The sequence below is a fragment of the Saccostrea cucullata genome, unplaced genomic scaffold, assembly GCF_032062105.1.
Source record: "Saccostrea cucullata isolate Sc308-1 unplaced genomic scaffold, CSIRO_AGI_Scuc_v1 ctg1320, whole genome shotgun sequence".
Taxonomy (NCBI): Eukaryota; Metazoa; Mollusca; class Bivalvia; order Ostreida; family Ostreidae; genus Saccostrea; species Saccostrea cuccullata.
In genome coordinates this window covers 271,293-288,603 of record NW_026930614.1, presented here as the reverse complement: position 1 = coordinate 288,603, position 17,311 = coordinate 271,293, and the positions used below count along the sequence as shown (strand labels likewise).

Here is a 17,311-nt window from a genome sequence, read left to right as displayed (position 1 = left end):
GGAGTCCGTTTGCACAGAGTCCGTTCGCCCGAAATATTCTTCGCCCAATATCTTGTTCGCCCTAACAGTGGTTCGCCCAATACTTATATACATGTATACTAATTCTTGTATATATAAATTAAAAAAATTAACATACGAGTATATCAGTTATAGAACCATAAGTTAATGTTACAGGAATTTCAACACTGAACCTATTTATTAAAAGCATCATTTTGTATGATAATGACTGTGACCTTTTTAACAACTACCGGTATATAGTCTAGTTAGGATTCTAATGTTTTCATCAAGTTGGGTGATTTGTTTCTTACATATATCAATTGTTCGGCCTTTGATTTGATCCTGACTTTGACTATGAAAAGTGTATGGAATATTTCTTCATATAAAAGAAGGTTGACGATTGAAAATTTCTGAAATGTTCTCGTTTGAAATACAATCAAGTTAGATGGCCCTTATTCTATAGTTAGCAAAACATTCAAATATGAAACAGATGTGACAGACTCAGCACTTAGTGTCTTTTATTTCAAGTTCACTGTGATATATCTTGTCGAGAAATGGTCGATCAAAAAATGTTAACTATAATAAAACGTCGTCGAAATATCTAACTATAGTTTTGAAGGCCACACCCATCGTCGCAAATTGTACGATACTCTTATTCTGGTAGGAGAGAAGTGTATGCGGACTCCGAACTGTGGCTTGAGACGATCGATGGGCCACAGTATAAATGTTAACTTTTTCTCATGTAGATGATTTTGAATAAATTCTGCTTCATATGAAGATAAATACAGGTCACCCAATAAAGAGGCACAATAAGTTTACCAGTCGGAATTATAACAGTTAAGAATTAGATGACTAAATAAATTTTGCAAATGAAGAACTCAAGAATCCTTTTAATATCAGCTTCTTTTTACTTGTGTATAGAATCAGTCTGAGTGATTTTTAACTATGTAATTTTGTTGATGACCAATCACAAATATGAAAATAACTTTATGTTAAATACTTTGATACATCAGTATAATTTGTAAAGAGATAAATAATTCATCATGTGATATATACATGTACATAAATTTCAAACTTATGTTTGAAAGACGTGTAAAACAAAAGACTAAAAGTTCAGCTAGTTCAACAGACTAATATCAGGGTTATGAGAGAAGCAGACATTTCATCAGACCACCATTTGCTGATGACGGCATTAAGACTATATGCTTTAAGAAGTTCAACAACATGACAAACACGGGGAAAAGCTACAACACAAGTGTCCTCAAAACAAAGGAAGTAAAGAAAACATTTCACCTCACCTTGTCTAACAGTTTCCAGCTGCTACAAGACCAGCTAGAAAACAATGACACCAAGGAAACTTTAGAGGAAAGACTCAACTCAAGGAGTGGATCTCTGTTGATAACACGAGGAAACTGGATGAGAGGAAGGAAAAGAACGCGGCTTTGAATACAAGAAAGACAAGAACAAGAATAGCGAAGACAAACTCTCAAAAGGACTACACGGCCACGGATAAAGGAGTTACGAAAAAGCACCAGGAACGATAAGATCAAATCGACAACCTCCTGTCCAAACAGCTGAAGAAGCAGCGGGACAAGGAAATTTGAAGACGCTCTCCAACAAGTTCCAGCAAACAGACAAGCCAGTGAAAGACAAGAACGGGAATATACAATTGAAGAACAATTTAAAGAGGTAAGTGGAACGCTTTGGAAAACTATGAAATAGACCAACACCAGAAACATCTCCGGACATACAACAAGCTGCCGATCAACTGCGACAAGCCAACAAGGACATAGATCAGGGGAACAATTAACAAACTAAAGAATGAAAAAGCGGCAGGACTTCATGACATACCAGCATAAGCCATCAAAGCTGATACATGGACAGCCGTTAAAGTTTAATTCAACTCCTTCAAGAAGATCTAGGAGTAAGAGAAATTCCGGAGAGAAATGGAAAGAACTCATCCTTATTAAGCTGCCAAAGAATTGAGATCTGAGGTACTGCAGTAATTACAGGGGAGTTATGCTCCTGTCAATACCTGGTAAGGTCCTCAACAGAATACTTCTTGAGAAAATGAAAGAAACGGTGGACCCAAAGCTCCGTGACCATCACATGCTGACCAGATAGTCTGTCTGCATATATCAGCATAGAACAATCACCGGAGTGGAAATCCCCCCTCTGTGTCAACTTCATCGACTAAAAAAGCATTCGACAGCGTGGACCGAGAGACATTGTGGAAGATACTGAGGCACTATGGAATACCAGAGAAGGTAGTCTTCCTGATTCGAAACACTTACCAGGACATGATATGCAAGGTTGCCCATGCTGGCCAGATTTATGCGAGTTTCGAGGTCAAGACAGGAGTTCCATAAGGATGTTTGCTGTCACCATTTCTTTTTCTCTTGGTAATTGACTGGGTCATGAAGTCTACCACATCAGGCAGGAACAATGGTATACAGTGAACACCCCTGAAACAACTCGATTTTGCCGATAACCTTACTCTCTTTTCACACAACCGCTGTCAGATACAGGATAAAACAACTCACTTTGCAAAAAACATCGGCAAGAATGGGACTCAAAATCAACTTGAAGACTTAGTAAACATAATGGATGAAGATAAACACCAAAAATTTAAAATGATTTAGTCGTTCAGACACTGAGATGATTTTTCAGTAACTTCCAGATGTCTCCACTAAATTAATGACTACCTTAAAGTTTTGAAAAAAGTCTTTAAATGATCGTAAAATCAATGAGTCTCTCAAAGAATGCACAAATTCAGAACAAAAAGTTTGCGTAATCGAATTTCGGAGATATCTTTCAAATAATGCAAAATGTTTTGAACGCCCAATAATCTTTCAGTCTTTTATCATTTTCAGTTTTACATTGACTTTCTTAATCTTGATTTCTCATCTATATCTCTTGATTCAGTCGATTGCTCAACAAAGTCGCCAATGTTGTTATAAAATACAATGTGATAAATCTCATTTTGAGTGATATCAAAATATATGAAAATAACCTAATGTGCATTGCAAATGACATCATGAACATAGAGTTAAACTTTTCGAGGCTTTGGGGTTTGCGAAGAAATAGGACAATTTTCACGTCGCACAAATCCCTTGAATGATTTACATGACTGTGTTTATAAGAGATCAATTTGCGCATGTTGCCAAAAATAATTAAAGAGTTACGATAAGACTCTATCTCAGATTTTACATGAGTCTCGGATATTTGTCCAATAATTCTTAAGCAAAAGCGAAAAAGTCACCGTGAAAGCTCAGTTGGTTTGAATGCGGCGCTCGTAGACATATTTACTATGACACATTCCAACCATGTTGCCCTAGGCCTCTTTGAAAGAACTCTGATTGTGATAGCTAGCAAAGCAAATATGAAGATCCTGAAGACCGAAGAGAGTTCTTTCGTTATGGACTCTTTATGTTGTTATGGAACACTCTTTTGCGACGAGAAATTCCGGATATTGCCAGATTTTATGGCAATCTGTAGAGATCAATGAAGCTTAAGAATTTTCTGTGTTCATTCAATTTTGTTTTGGAAAGCGATTGCTTTGCGAATAATCGAAATCAGTAAACTGAAATAGACCACTGTCAGAAGTTTTTTAGTTTTCTTTTGAAGACATCTAAAATGTTACTGTAAGGGAACACTTGGCAACCTTTTTGCGCCTTTTTGGGCGTTCTTTGAGAGATTGATTGCCATTATGTTGCAATCATCGAGAGACCTGTTAAGTTGACATGGAGACAGCTGAGTTCTTTGTGAAACCACTGAAAGATGAGGGCCATCATTGGGCATTGGGCAAAGAAGTATGACAAATTTTACATTGCAGAGCAACTGTTCAACAGTCGCCACCTCTGTACAAAGGTTTGAGAAACAGACTACATTTTACATCGCCAAGAGACTATTTTTAGTAGTCAAAACTTTGGGGAGACCATGAAGATATTTGGGAGAACTGAGAGATGATGACAAGGGTCTGGAGACATTGGAATGTCTCTCAAAGTTTGCAACAATAAACATTAATAATTTTTCGCAAGTATTTACTGTGGCAAATGACTTCCTGCAGCTACAATCGCCAATGTTTCCTGCAGCTACAAATGCCAAGGAACACGTACTATAGAAGAGTACGTGTGAAGAGTTTTAATGTTTTTCACTTTCATACACATACATACTGCATTTTATAACGATTTCTTTCGGTTACATGAACGAAGCAGTCATGAACTACATGGTACTAATTGTCAGTATTGCAATTTATCTGTTTTTTCTCTAATGAATTTCACGCTGTCTATATTTCTTATCATATCCGCAGCTTTTTCTGCAATCATGATTGTTGGAGCATTTGTATTTCCCGAGGGTACATTGCGCATGACGGACGCATCCACCACTCGTAGACCTTGAACCCCCTTCACCCTATAAAGTAAAGATTTTTAGTGCATGACTATTCCTTTTTCTTCAAACATTTTGAAATTTCTTATTATAATACTATTTGCAGAATCTTTGGATTTACAGAATGATACTCGTATTGTTAGATGAAGAATATCATTACGAAAATCTTCAATACAAAATTCTATCATTTGTCACAAATGAGGTAAGACACTTTAAGCATTGCAAAAATAATGAAGTGAATATATATTAATGTAACCAACTTAAGTTCATGATCTACAACTGCTGTCGGGTCATCCTTTGCTCCCATTCGACAAGTGGACGTTGGATGATATACTGTGTACGTTATATGCCTCAGTCTACAGATCCAATACTCGTCTGATCCAGGAGAAAGATCGTCACACTGAGGTAGGTACGTCTCAAGTGGATCCTGGGATGAGGCACCAATTGACTTGAAAGCTACAGTGTCCCCCAATTTTATAATCTCTCGAACGCCTAGAAAAATATCAGTACATATCATTTTTCAACGTGTGCCACAAAACTCCAAACTGCAATGTTTGAGAAAATGCATTCACTATGAAGATGCACAAAAGTTTACCGAAGCAGACACTAACCGAAGTCTTTATGTTTAATGCTTTGAAGTTTGAACACATACTAATGTGCATTAACACTCTCTTCTAATAAAACGTCTCTAATCAGATCATCACATTTAATTTTGATTTAAACACATTAGATAAAATTTGAATACCTTTTAAGAATGTTTTGATATCATCCGGGTGGTCGAGATAGTTTGGGTCAATGAGTGGCGGATCAAAAGGATCATTACTCTGAAGGCGGATGGTCCCCCGACTTTTGGGATGAAGAAGAACCGGGAGTACACTAAATGTTCCAATGTTTCGGTCTTTGTTTCTTTGAAACTCCCGCTGTTTTCCTTCCTTTAGCTTCATATTGAAAAAGCACAAGCAAACATTTGTAAAAAGGCACACTGCTGAATACGGTATGATTATTAAATTTTTCTGCGCAAGTAAGCTTGATAAAAAATTAAAGCCAAAGAGAAATAAAATAAAAATAATAACAACATGTACCTTTCTATCTATATTAAGCATGTCTAAGAACAGGTCGGTGAGCTCGGGCTCATACATAAAGCTGAAGAAATGAAGCTCAATATGCGGCGGAAGGTTTTCATCCTCCGTGAGAAATGCGGTTCCCTCCGTATGAGGCCTGCTCATTATTCCTACAATAATGTTTAATGCATTCTATGTAATAAAATACCCAAATTAAATTTTAATGCATAAATAGATTAAATAAAAATGAAAACTACAAAGTGGCATACTAAAACAATGATTGAATCATGTTTGAAATCACAACAGATCATAGACACAGAAAGAACAGTCTAGGTTTGGTGTATAGTTCTGGGTATGTGATCTCCATTAAAATACAAACTGAACCTTGTACAAAAATTGAAAAAGTTTGAAAGAATTTTAAAATAAATTATAGCATTGCAAATTTCGCATTTTTGAAAAAAAAATCAGGAAGATAAAAAAACATAACGAACCCTCGACTTCGAGAGAATCCCTACTTTTTTGACATATTATTAAGCAAAATGTCAGAATGAACCCAAACTTTTAAAGCAGAATGACATTAAAAACGTAATTTTCTTATAATATACTACTATTGATGTTCACTTATTAGTACAAAATACATATAAATCATATACATAATTTTTTTTTTATCAAAAACAGTTTACCTGACTTAAATGCCTTGTACTGCATCTGTGATAGGGGTGACATTATCTTAGTTCTGGAGGCAGAACTGGTGGTGTTGTCATGGAAGTCTAAGAACGTCTTCAAGTGATCCTGTAAATTTTCTCCTACTGGCAGATCGGCGACCACTGGGATCTGAACAGAAGTCATTTCTTTGTCGAACAGATCAAATTCTATTGTATTCTTCATAGTCATAATATTGAACAACTAATAAAAATAATTTTGTAACCAGTTGTAAAACCTATTTAATGGTCTCAAGAAATTGATGATATATCTAACATTTTCAATTATAAAATTAAAATGTACATGTATGGAGATCATTCTATATATTTGTGTCGTACCCCCATGGATGTGAGATGTTCCTTTGGTCCTATTCCAGACAACATCAAGATCTGGGGTGACTGCACTGAACCTGCTGAGACAATCACCTCCTTGTTCGCCATTATGACGTACTTCCTGTTATCTCGAACAAAGGATACTCCAACTGCCCTCTTATTTTTTAATCAGAATCTTGGATAAAATTAAGGAAGATATACATACATGTATTTTCATATTTTTCGAATATCACTCGCATGACTCGTATATCATCAAATTGTGATTGATAACAGAACAAAAGTATTGAATATCACGCCAAATAAATTTAATTTCTTAACGATGCATAAAAATAAGATTATTAATGAAATGAAAAATCAAATTTCCATTTCGAGTTTACCTTGGTAACATAAGAGTTTATAGAGACATGCAGGTTTTGGCGTTCCATGGCAGGTCTTAGAAAGGCCTTGACGGTGCTCCAACGTTCTCCATTTCCAACATTTTCTTGAGACGCACAGTAACCTGTTTAAAATGCATGAATTATATCAGAACCAGCGTTAATCAGTGGTTTGTAAAGATTGTACAAAAGAGAAGATAGATATATAGAAACTGAGTAAGTGCATGAGGTATTTTAAGGCAAATATAAAAAAAGGTAGTGTGGAGCCAAAGAGGAGTAGTGGTTGAAGAAATAACTACATGTTTATCTTCCTAACTCCTATTCTCAGTTGGGGCAAATAATTAATATTTACATTTTTCTGTATTATTCATTAATTGTCCTTGAGAATTTTCGTGTCTTTACTCTACACCTAGCTTATATTAATTCAAAACTTTGCAGGGAGAGAAATTGAGTAAATAAACGCTTTACGTCATGATGGGCAGATGAAAACTTATACGAGGTGTAGAGACTAACCTATTTGTGATTTTCCATTACAGTCTGTAATAGAGTGACCAAGCTCTTCCATTGCACGTGCATACACATTTCTACCAAGGGGTGTGGCAGTCGCGTCAGTAACGGACAAATATCCCCCTCTTCCATGGTATGCTAAAAAGCAAAATACTATGTATACAACATGCAAACCGGACACATGCATCGGACACTAATGTTTTCTCGATATACGTAATGTGATTAAATAGACGATACATTCCATAGTCAAATATGTTACAAGAACAAAGAACTAACAATTGATATAAAAAAAAGTCAGCCAAAAAAAACCCCGACACAATGATAGGTTATACTTTGCTGATGAGGTAAGAAAGGCCATAGGATTTTCTAAATGATGGCTCATTTAGGTTGTTAAAATCCCTGCATGTAACATCAACATATGTGTGAGTAGCATTCCTCAGTTTAAAAATAGATGAAAGCAGGATATTACTGCATAATTAAGGAAAGTTGACGATGGAAAATTTAGTCATATCGTTTGTCATACAATTTAGTGCTACATTTATAAAACATATCATCATACTTCTATAAACCAATTTAAAAAGAAAAAATGATACTAAGTTTTTCTAATAATCAAGGTATAAAATAGTTTCTTTTCTTTTTCGATCATTATAAATATGACTTTTCCCCGAAGAAAAACGTGTATTTTAGATTCCATTTGCCATGGAAATTAGCAAATTCAAAATAGTCTTTGGTCATTTTAAACCAGCTATAATACTAGGTATAAGACCAACGGTCTATAAAATTATTAAGGTTAAATTAATAAGGTTATTTGTACCTGAATTCATAAGTTCTGGAATTTTTATATCCTCGGATTTAATAAAATACGGAAGAACATCTTTATAGCTCCATCCTTTACACCCCTCCTTGGCCCAGCCATCGTAGTCATGGCGACTGCCGCGGACATATTGCATATAATTTAAGTTACTACTACCGCCAAGAACCTTTCCTCGTGGCCAGGCAGACTTCTGAAAAAAGAAATGAAAAGGAAATACGATAAAACACTCTTTGGTAGTGTTTATGTATATAATGCATTTTGATGTTTTTATGATAAAGTTAACACACGAACGTGATTCTCATTTCCTTTGCAATAATCATGATAAATCTTTGGAAATCTTTTTCTCGTAGTTTGATGCACCACTTTATCTTTTAGATATCAAATTATGTAAGAATGTTCAATAGCTCTTTTTAAAAATCTAATAAAGGCGTACCTACCCTGTCACGCATTGCCAAACATGCTTTCTTCTGTGGTGCAGTTCGGAACATCCAGTCCTGTTTTGATAGCTGAACAAATGCAGAAGAGATAGGAACACTTATATCTGCATTTTCATCTTCGGAACCCCCAGCTTCCAGGATAAGTACCGAGGATTCTGGATTTTCTGAAAGTCTGTTTGCGAGGACACACCCGGCCGATCCAGCTCCTACTGCCAAACGAAAGTGAAAACCAGAAAAGCTATAAATGAAGTAATATGATAATAGAGAAGCACGCTTTACGCCGTCATAGAAGTATGTGCTACTGAAAGTGACAATTTGAGAAATCCGTGTAACCCTCTTTTATCAGATTAATCTTTTCAAATTCAAGATCTAGTTATAACTTGTGAAATTTTCGCGTTAAATTGACGTAAAACATCATAGAACAATTATTGAGAATTTTGAATTCGTCCATTCTCTGAATGAAATATCTACTTAAAATAAACAGATACATAATAATGTAATATTTTCTCTACTTACAGATTATGTAATCGTATGAAGAGTTGAATGAGATAAGTTCCAGTTTTCCAACCTTGTGGTTCGTAGAGTATAGAACAATAACACCAAGTATGAAGGCAATTATAGCCCCTTTTTGGATCATCGTCTTCTGAATTGAAGTTTACCTTGGCAAGTTTAACTCTGAAACAGCTTGATAGGGTCAGATGAATTAACATTTTAAACAAGTAACTGTTCATCTGATTTCTGAACATTATTGTGTTTCGCAAATTTAAAAGGTATTTGTCCCTTCTTCCACATGTACAAATTAACTGAGTTAAATAAATTAGGCATACTTACGGAAGCGTATTAGGGCCGCAGCAGTATTTTTTTTAAATTTGTTATAACAAATTATTAATTTGTTTAAACAAATTATTAATTTGTTATAACAAACTGATAATTTGTCATAACAAATTGATAATTTGTTATAACAAATTATTAATTTGTTTAAACAAATTATTAATTTGTTATAACAAATTAAATTAATTTGTTATAACAAATTGATAATTTGTTATAACAAATTAATAATTTGTTTAAACAAATTGATAATTTGTTTAAACAAATTGATAATTTGTTTAAACATATTGATAATTTGTTATAACAAATTATTAATTTGTTTAAACAAATTGATTATTATACCCCCCGCTTGAAAAGCGGGAGGGTATATAGTAATCGTTAATTCCGTCCGTCTGTACGTCTGTCCGTCCGTCCTTCCGTCTGTCCGTCCGTCCGTCTGTTACGCTTTGGGGTACCCATCTTGCAACTCCTCCTAAACCACTCAGTAAAATTTGATGCAACTTTCACAGAATCTTTATTACATATTGCCATTGTGCACCTCCTATTTTACTTTTTGATCCGACACATATTTTGAGTTTTCCAGCCACAGGAAAACATGGACTTTTTCACCAGTTTTAACCATATGGGAGGCGGGGGGTATCATTTAGTGAGCTCATCGCTCACAGTACCTCTAGTTTGTTATAACAAATTGATAATTTGTTATAACAAATTATTAATTTGTTTAAACAAATTGATTATTTGTTATAACAAATTGATAATTTGTTATAACAAATTAGTAATTTGATAAAACAAATAACTATTTTTGACAAAATTTGAAATGTATACAATCTACGAAAGCCAGATCAAATTAAAAATCTTAGTATATGTCGGATTTATGAAAATGATTTGCAACTGTCAAAGTTTTTGGCAAATAATAAGGCTTTAGTGGGACTATTGAGAGCTTTTTCAGCAGGCTCTTTATTTATTATTAAAAAATATCATGAATACAAAAGAATTGAATGACACATTAGGAATTTAAAATTAAATTTCACCAGGAGATACCCACTCAAGAATATTGTGGGTTTTATTTTTTTGTTCGTTTTCCGGGGAAGGTTGTTACGGAATGTTTTTTTTTCTTGATAATTTATCCGCAAATTCATTTTGGTCAATGGTGCCTCTGTTGCTCACAGCTTTATAGGAAACCATGGAGGTTCACCACGGGTGCAGATCCAGGATTTTGCATATATAGAATTGGGTTTGGTTTAAAGATTTTATTCTTTACACATGAATTGGGTTGAACAGTAGACATAAATGCCTGTCGAAAAGCAATATTCAAAGTAGATCATGTAACATGTAAAGAAAGAATCCAGAGAGAGAGAGAGAGGGGTGGGTTAGAATGAACAAAAACAAAACACAAACTAGAGGTACTGTAAGCAATGAGCTCACTAAATTATAACCCCCCCCCCCCCGCCTCCCATATGCTTATAATGACAAAGTCGGGAAACCCAAAATATGTGTCGGATCAAAAAGTAAAATAGGAGGTGCACAATGGCAATATGTAATAAAGATTCTGTGAAAGTTTCATTAAATTTCACTTCGTGGTATAAGAGGAGTTGCGGATAAGAGATGGGTACTCCAAAGCGTAACAGACGGACGGACGGACATACCGATTACAGTATACCCTCCCACTTTTCAAGCGGGGGGATATAATAAAACAATTTATATTGTAACATTCTGTTGCATGGCTCAAATAAGATAATATTTTTCCTAGCATACGAATTGGGTGATATGACTGTGCAGAGTCGGAAGGGGGTGGGGGGGGGGGGGCACTTATGGACAAACTTTCATTAAAGCTTCTAAGAACAAGCTATAAGGAATAGAATCTAGGACATTGATGCAATTTATCATGACGTTGATGTTTGAAGTGAAAACTCTGAGCTGCTAGAAGAAACATATAGGTCAAAAGCTTTGCAGACTGTGTGCTTATTGTTTCACAAATTCAATATTTCAAAGATTTCTAATCTGATATAGATTCCATAGTTCTGTGTACATGTCAAATATCCAAAAATAGTAATTTGTTATAACAAATTAGTAATTTGTTATAACAAATTATTAATTTGTTACAACAAATTATTAATCTGTTATAACAAATTAGTAATTTGTAATAACAAATTATTAATTTGTTTTAACAAATTAATAATCTGTTAAATCAAATTAATAATCTGTATAACAAATTAATAATTAGTTTAAACAAATTAGTAATCTGTTATATCAAATTAGTAATTTGTTTAAACAAATTATTAATTTGTTATAACAAATTATTAATTTGTTTTAACAAATTAATAATTTGTTATAACAAATTAATAATTTGTTATAACAAATTAATACTTTGTTATAACAAATTAATAATTTGTTTAAACAAATTAATAATTTGTTTAAACAAATTAATAATTTGTTATAACAAATTAAAAAAAAATACTGCTGCGGCCCTAATACGCTTCCGTACATACTTGATAATATAATTTTAGATTTTTTTCACTAGTTTTATTCGTTAAATTACATTTAAGATCTATGGTTTATCTGGAAAAAAAACTTTCAATTTCAAGGTCCCAAAGAGCATGATGACTTAAACCACCAAAACAAATAAGGTCTTTGAAAATCTTTATTTACTACTGGGTGGACATCTAAATTGTTTGCATGTCAATTACTCTAACGAATTATACTGCAATAAATACTTTTAATTTTACTAAATAATTGAAATGTGGACATAGATGATAGTAGAACAAACAACGACTTCTAAAACATCAGGTGGGATTATAGGTGCCATTGAAAAATAAGCATCCCCTGTCGACGGGCCACATCGGTCTTATGCTCCATTTCTTGTATGCATTTCAGTTCTTTATATTATTTCCCCAATTTGTTTTGGATTTTCCTGTCCTTGGTCCTTTTCTAGAATTTTTTCCTCGGATCTTAGAATATGGAAATGTTGATCAAATATAAATAATTTTCTCACCCATTATTTAAAATATGTTTTCCCCGAAGAAAAGTAGGTAACACACTCTGAGATAATTGACAATGAATAAAAAGTTCCATATGAAAATGGTAATTCATGTCCAAAGGGTTTCGTGCTCCAGTTCCATATTTAACAAAAAGGATAATATTAGATGAGGTCATAGTACCCATGTAACCGTCAAGGTCAATAGGCTTCTAGCTTGCTATATTGTTATACATACATGTATAGGGTATTGTTAATACGAACCGCAGAACATAATTATGCAAAATATGCTATTACAGATCTCAAATTAAACATTACAAGTGTTATTAATACTTGCTTCAAAAACATAATTACTATATATCAAAACATCTATTGTTATTTGCAAGTGGGAATAGGTGAAAATGAGATTTTTAAAAAGTGGGAATAGGTAGAAGACACCCTTGGTAGATGCTTACCTTTCTCGGTCCCTATCTATCCCATATTAAATCAAAAGGTAAACACTTTTGACCTGGACAGTAGTGATAAAGTTGATCCACAATGAAATACTGTAGTACTCAGGTATACATAAATATTTGTAATTCGAACTTGTCATCTGAACATTGCTTTTTATAACTTCTTATCAAGAGTAATAATTCAATGGCAGTAACCTGCAATGTCCTTAGTTGTGATATGCTGAAAACCTGACATTAATTGTAATCAACTTCAACTTCCCTTATTACTTATGTAGCAATCTGTCAGTTGAATCGAAACGTAAGAGCTATTCTACGGATTAACAATTTCTAAATTTGTAAATTATTGACAAACAGGCTGATGAAACACGAATATCAGCAGTCTCGTTTAAAGACATTATTTCATGTTCTCTGATCGATACAATGTCCTTGTCAGCAAATAAAAATTATTATAGAGTCAAATGCTGACTGACGTTTTTCATATCAATTGTTAGTTAATTATTATCACACTGAATTGAAAAATAATTTTTCCATTATCTCCCGATCTTGACATGGAGCTAACGGTGGTTTTGGCCTGTCGGCAGGGGATACCAACTCCTCCATGGAACCTGATCCCACCTCTGATGTTTATGAGGTCTGTGTCTGTTTTGCTCATATTTTGTATTGTTTTATGGACTTTTGAGCTTGAATACTTTTCGCTATCTCCATATATTTCATTGATGAAGCAAGAATACCAGCAGTCACCGTTAAAGTAATCATTTCTTAAGTTCTATGGTTGATATAATGACCTTGTCAGCCAATTTTATTATACGAGGGGTGATCAAAAAGTTCGCGAACTATCTCTGTATCTGCAAAACCACAATTCAGATTAGAAAAAAATTGGTCCACAGATATCCATACACGAGTTCTATAAATAGCATATGCAGAGTAAAAATTTGATTCTGTTTGTGACGTCACAATGTGAAAATGACGTCACTATGCAGGTCACTTCTGACGAAAAATGGTTGTCTCAGTCGAACTCGTTCAACAAACGACTGTAATATTTATGGTATATCTTAGAAATCCCTTTGAAGGAGCGTGTAATAATTTGTACACAGTTTATTAAGTCGAATGACTTCCTATGAATTTAATCAATGATTGGATTGATCGTTTTTGTGAAGGAAGGCAGATGGTTAGATATGATACTTGTTATGTTGCCCAGTGAAAGCAAGTTTAAAAAGAGATGTGTTTTAATTAGGCAATTTGCTATCAAAGACCTCCAATTTACACTTTGAAAAATAGTTGAATATTTCAACAATAATATAATTATCAAATACCTAAGATATTGTTTACTTTAGGTTTTGAACATACATTTATTAGATATGATAAAAAGGAGGCACCCATTTATGGCACACCGATTGGTTCAAAATTATTTTCTGCACAACGATCACGATTTTATACACGAGCTAGAAGAAAAATATACACGAGTAAAATATGAATACACGTATCGGTAAAAATTGCACATAGTTTAAAAGATTTTTACACAAACATAGCGAAAAATACACGAATCCGAATTTTTTTACTCGATTAAAGGGTTTGATATGCACAAACAAAAATCGAAAATTGCACGAGCAGAGGAAACTAAAAATTACACAAACAATTTTACTGCGCATACAGCTGCGCATATCATTACCATGCACATAGAATATTCATAGTGTTCTTGGTTTTCTGTACTCTTTATCTCTTCATGTATGCTAAGCTGAATGTTATCGAGAATGGAAGTTGCTTTTTTACAATCCGATTTCGAATGAAGTGTTTCCATCTGATCTATGCGAGAGTATTTAAAAGCTTTTTGAAAATACTATGAATTTCTTATATTGACCGAGATCAAGGATGTATTATATGATGCCGAACAAAAATTGTAACAAGAATGAATCAGTACGTTTGTGCTACAATGCGGGGTTAAAAAAAGTACCATTGAGTATGATGCACTCGACTCCGAACTAAAAGTACCTAACGATGAACTACAGTACGGCTGACAAGGATCTTGATTTAAAAAAATCATTTGAGGAGATTTTTTCCCCATTTCGGAATAGGAAATTAAATATTCAGTTGGCTGGATATATACAAATGTGTACATTTTTAAATTTAAAAAGTGAGGATTACCTTAGATGTACACAACGTATTTTTAATGTCAAAGATAAAAATATTTTATTTCTATTAACATATGTATCCAAACTTATAAAATATCCGATATCAATTTTGGTTGGATATCTAGCTGTAGCCTACTTTTTGTTATGAATTTTTCCATGATATTTCATATTTTCAGTTATAAACTTATAACTTATAAAAACAAGATATTTCTTGTAAGCGTTGCCCTCATTCGCAATGGCGATTACTTGATAAATGTTTTCATTTTTAATAAAAAGGACCAGATAAACGGAGAATATACTTATATACTCTATGTACATGCGCTTTTGTTTTTTGTTAATTAAATTTGTCCAAATGAAATAACAAAACTCTACTCAAATAATCCTGGCTATGGAAAAACACATGATCAGTGGCGGACCTGGCTCGTGGATCGATTGGAGTCCCATTATAAATTTATTTAAGTTTCAAATCGTTGGACCATAATGACACACCAAGACTTTTAAAACATTGTGAATTACTAAATACATCTACATACAATGTCATAAATAAAAAGGGAATGGATACTGCAGTTTGATAATAATTGAAAAGAATATAAAACTTGTTTTATCATTCTTGAAAAATGCAAATAAATCATGTTCCAAATAGAGCACAATTTTTGCAAATATTTTCAAAGAAAACAAATTCTCTTTACATTTAGAATTCGTATTCATAAAATTTTTAATGATTTATTATTTCCCAAACACTAATTAATTTAAGTTTTTTGTAATAACACTTTTCAACCCAAATCTATGGCCATTATAACAAGAAAATGACTGTATACTAGTAATCATAAAATGAAATTAATCGGCAAACGGGCCTGTAGAAGTCCCCCCTCCTTCCTACTTTTTTCTGAGTATTATAGACTTTTCAACAGTAAATATTCCTTATATCCTGGTTGACCCCCTAACCTTCAATTTTTAAATGTTGTTAGGTCGAGCGCAAATTCCAGGATATGGACGGTAAATTACAATATTTATCGTTATAGTTTTAGGTTGAATTGCAATCCTGATTTCGATCGACTACTTCATGTACGCTTAAATTCATAGAAAAATATTTCAGCTAGTAGCATCAGGAGGGGCATGTCCCTCCCCCTTTTCGTTTTCTTTTCTTTGGCAAACATAACCTTTTTCTATCGTAAATATCCACTGAAAAGCCTCATCCCCTTTTTTTGTTTGGTAGTTTAAATCTAAGTAATATATGCTTATGTGTTTCGAAAAGAAGGTGGAATATTGAAGGTGCCTCACTACCTCAACGAAATAGGATTTTCTAGTTTGGACCCTATCCCCCCCCCCCCTTCCGCCTTTCTTTTCGCTTGTCATGCAATCAGACTTTTCAGGTAATTTGTCAAAAAAAATTCTAACCCCCTCCCCACTATTAAAAGTGATGCTATACCGATATTATATGTGTCTGTATGTCATAATTTTAAATTGTTTTAACTCCTTTATATGCATTTTACCTATTCAAAGCAAACTCGATAAAAAACATTATATATTAAGCTTAAATTCACATAACTAAAACGACTACAATTTACATACAATTTTCTACATTTACATGGATATTTATGAAATCACTACACATTGTTCAAAATTAAAGACTACATGTTCTACTTTGTCACATACATAATTATATAAAAAAAAATTAATAATTATATTTGATCGTTTCGATATAAAACTTAAAGTTGCGCAATTATTTGCCTTATTTTTATTTTTTACTGTTTATTTCCAAAAAGTTTTCTGTCAAATTCCACAACCCAGATGATCGCAACTCTGTATGAATTGCTAGTAATCCTTAATCAAAAGTATTATTGATGTGTCAAATAACTATAAATCGATTAGCGTACAGGTGTCTTTCATTCCTTCACCAGCAGGGAGGGTTCTCTCTATATGAAAAGGTCACGCATCCACATCCTTAATTATTACCGACGTACACACAGTGGGTGGTGGAGGAGAAGAGTTTGATTTATTGTTAACTGCCCTGTATTATATCACATGCTGTTTTTATTAATTTTATGAAGACCTTTACTATATCAATGTTTTACACTTTCAAAAGAAATTGCTATATAGACAAAGATAGAGGAATGACACAATTTAAAAATCTAACAATTAAACACACATCTGGTAATATGCATCCCTTTTACGTTATTTATACATGTGTAGAATGTTTTTAATCGGGGGTGTTCATATTCCATACTTAAGATTGTGTGTAAATTTATACATGCATAAAACACATAGTACATATTCTTGAGAGTCTAGCGGAATTCTAAAAGACTGAATCCTTT

General features: G+C 33.4%; 1 protein-coding gene across 1 annotated transcript; it reads right to left on the bottom strand.

The window, feature by feature from the left end:
- Positions 1–4,219: 4,219 nt before the first annotated feature.
- LOC134229261 (glucose dehydrogenase [FAD, quinone]-like) lies at positions 4,220–9,250 on the bottom strand. The gene is made up of 11 exons (XM_062710973.1): positions 9,130–9,250; positions 8,614–8,822; positions 8,177–8,366; positions 7,369–7,500; positions 6,855–6,980; positions 6,488–6,651; positions 6,131–6,281; positions 5,469–5,617; positions 5,132–5,324; positions 4,647–4,878; positions 4,220–4,410 (listed from the first exon to the last, which is right to left on the bottom strand). Exons 1-11 carry the CDS (start codon positions 9,248–9,250, stop codon positions 4,239–4,241), a joined length of 1,839 nt encoding a protein of 612 aa, XP_062566957.1. The 3' UTR covers positions 4,220–4,238.
- Between the last annotated feature and the right edge of the window lie 8,061 nt (positions 9,251–17,311).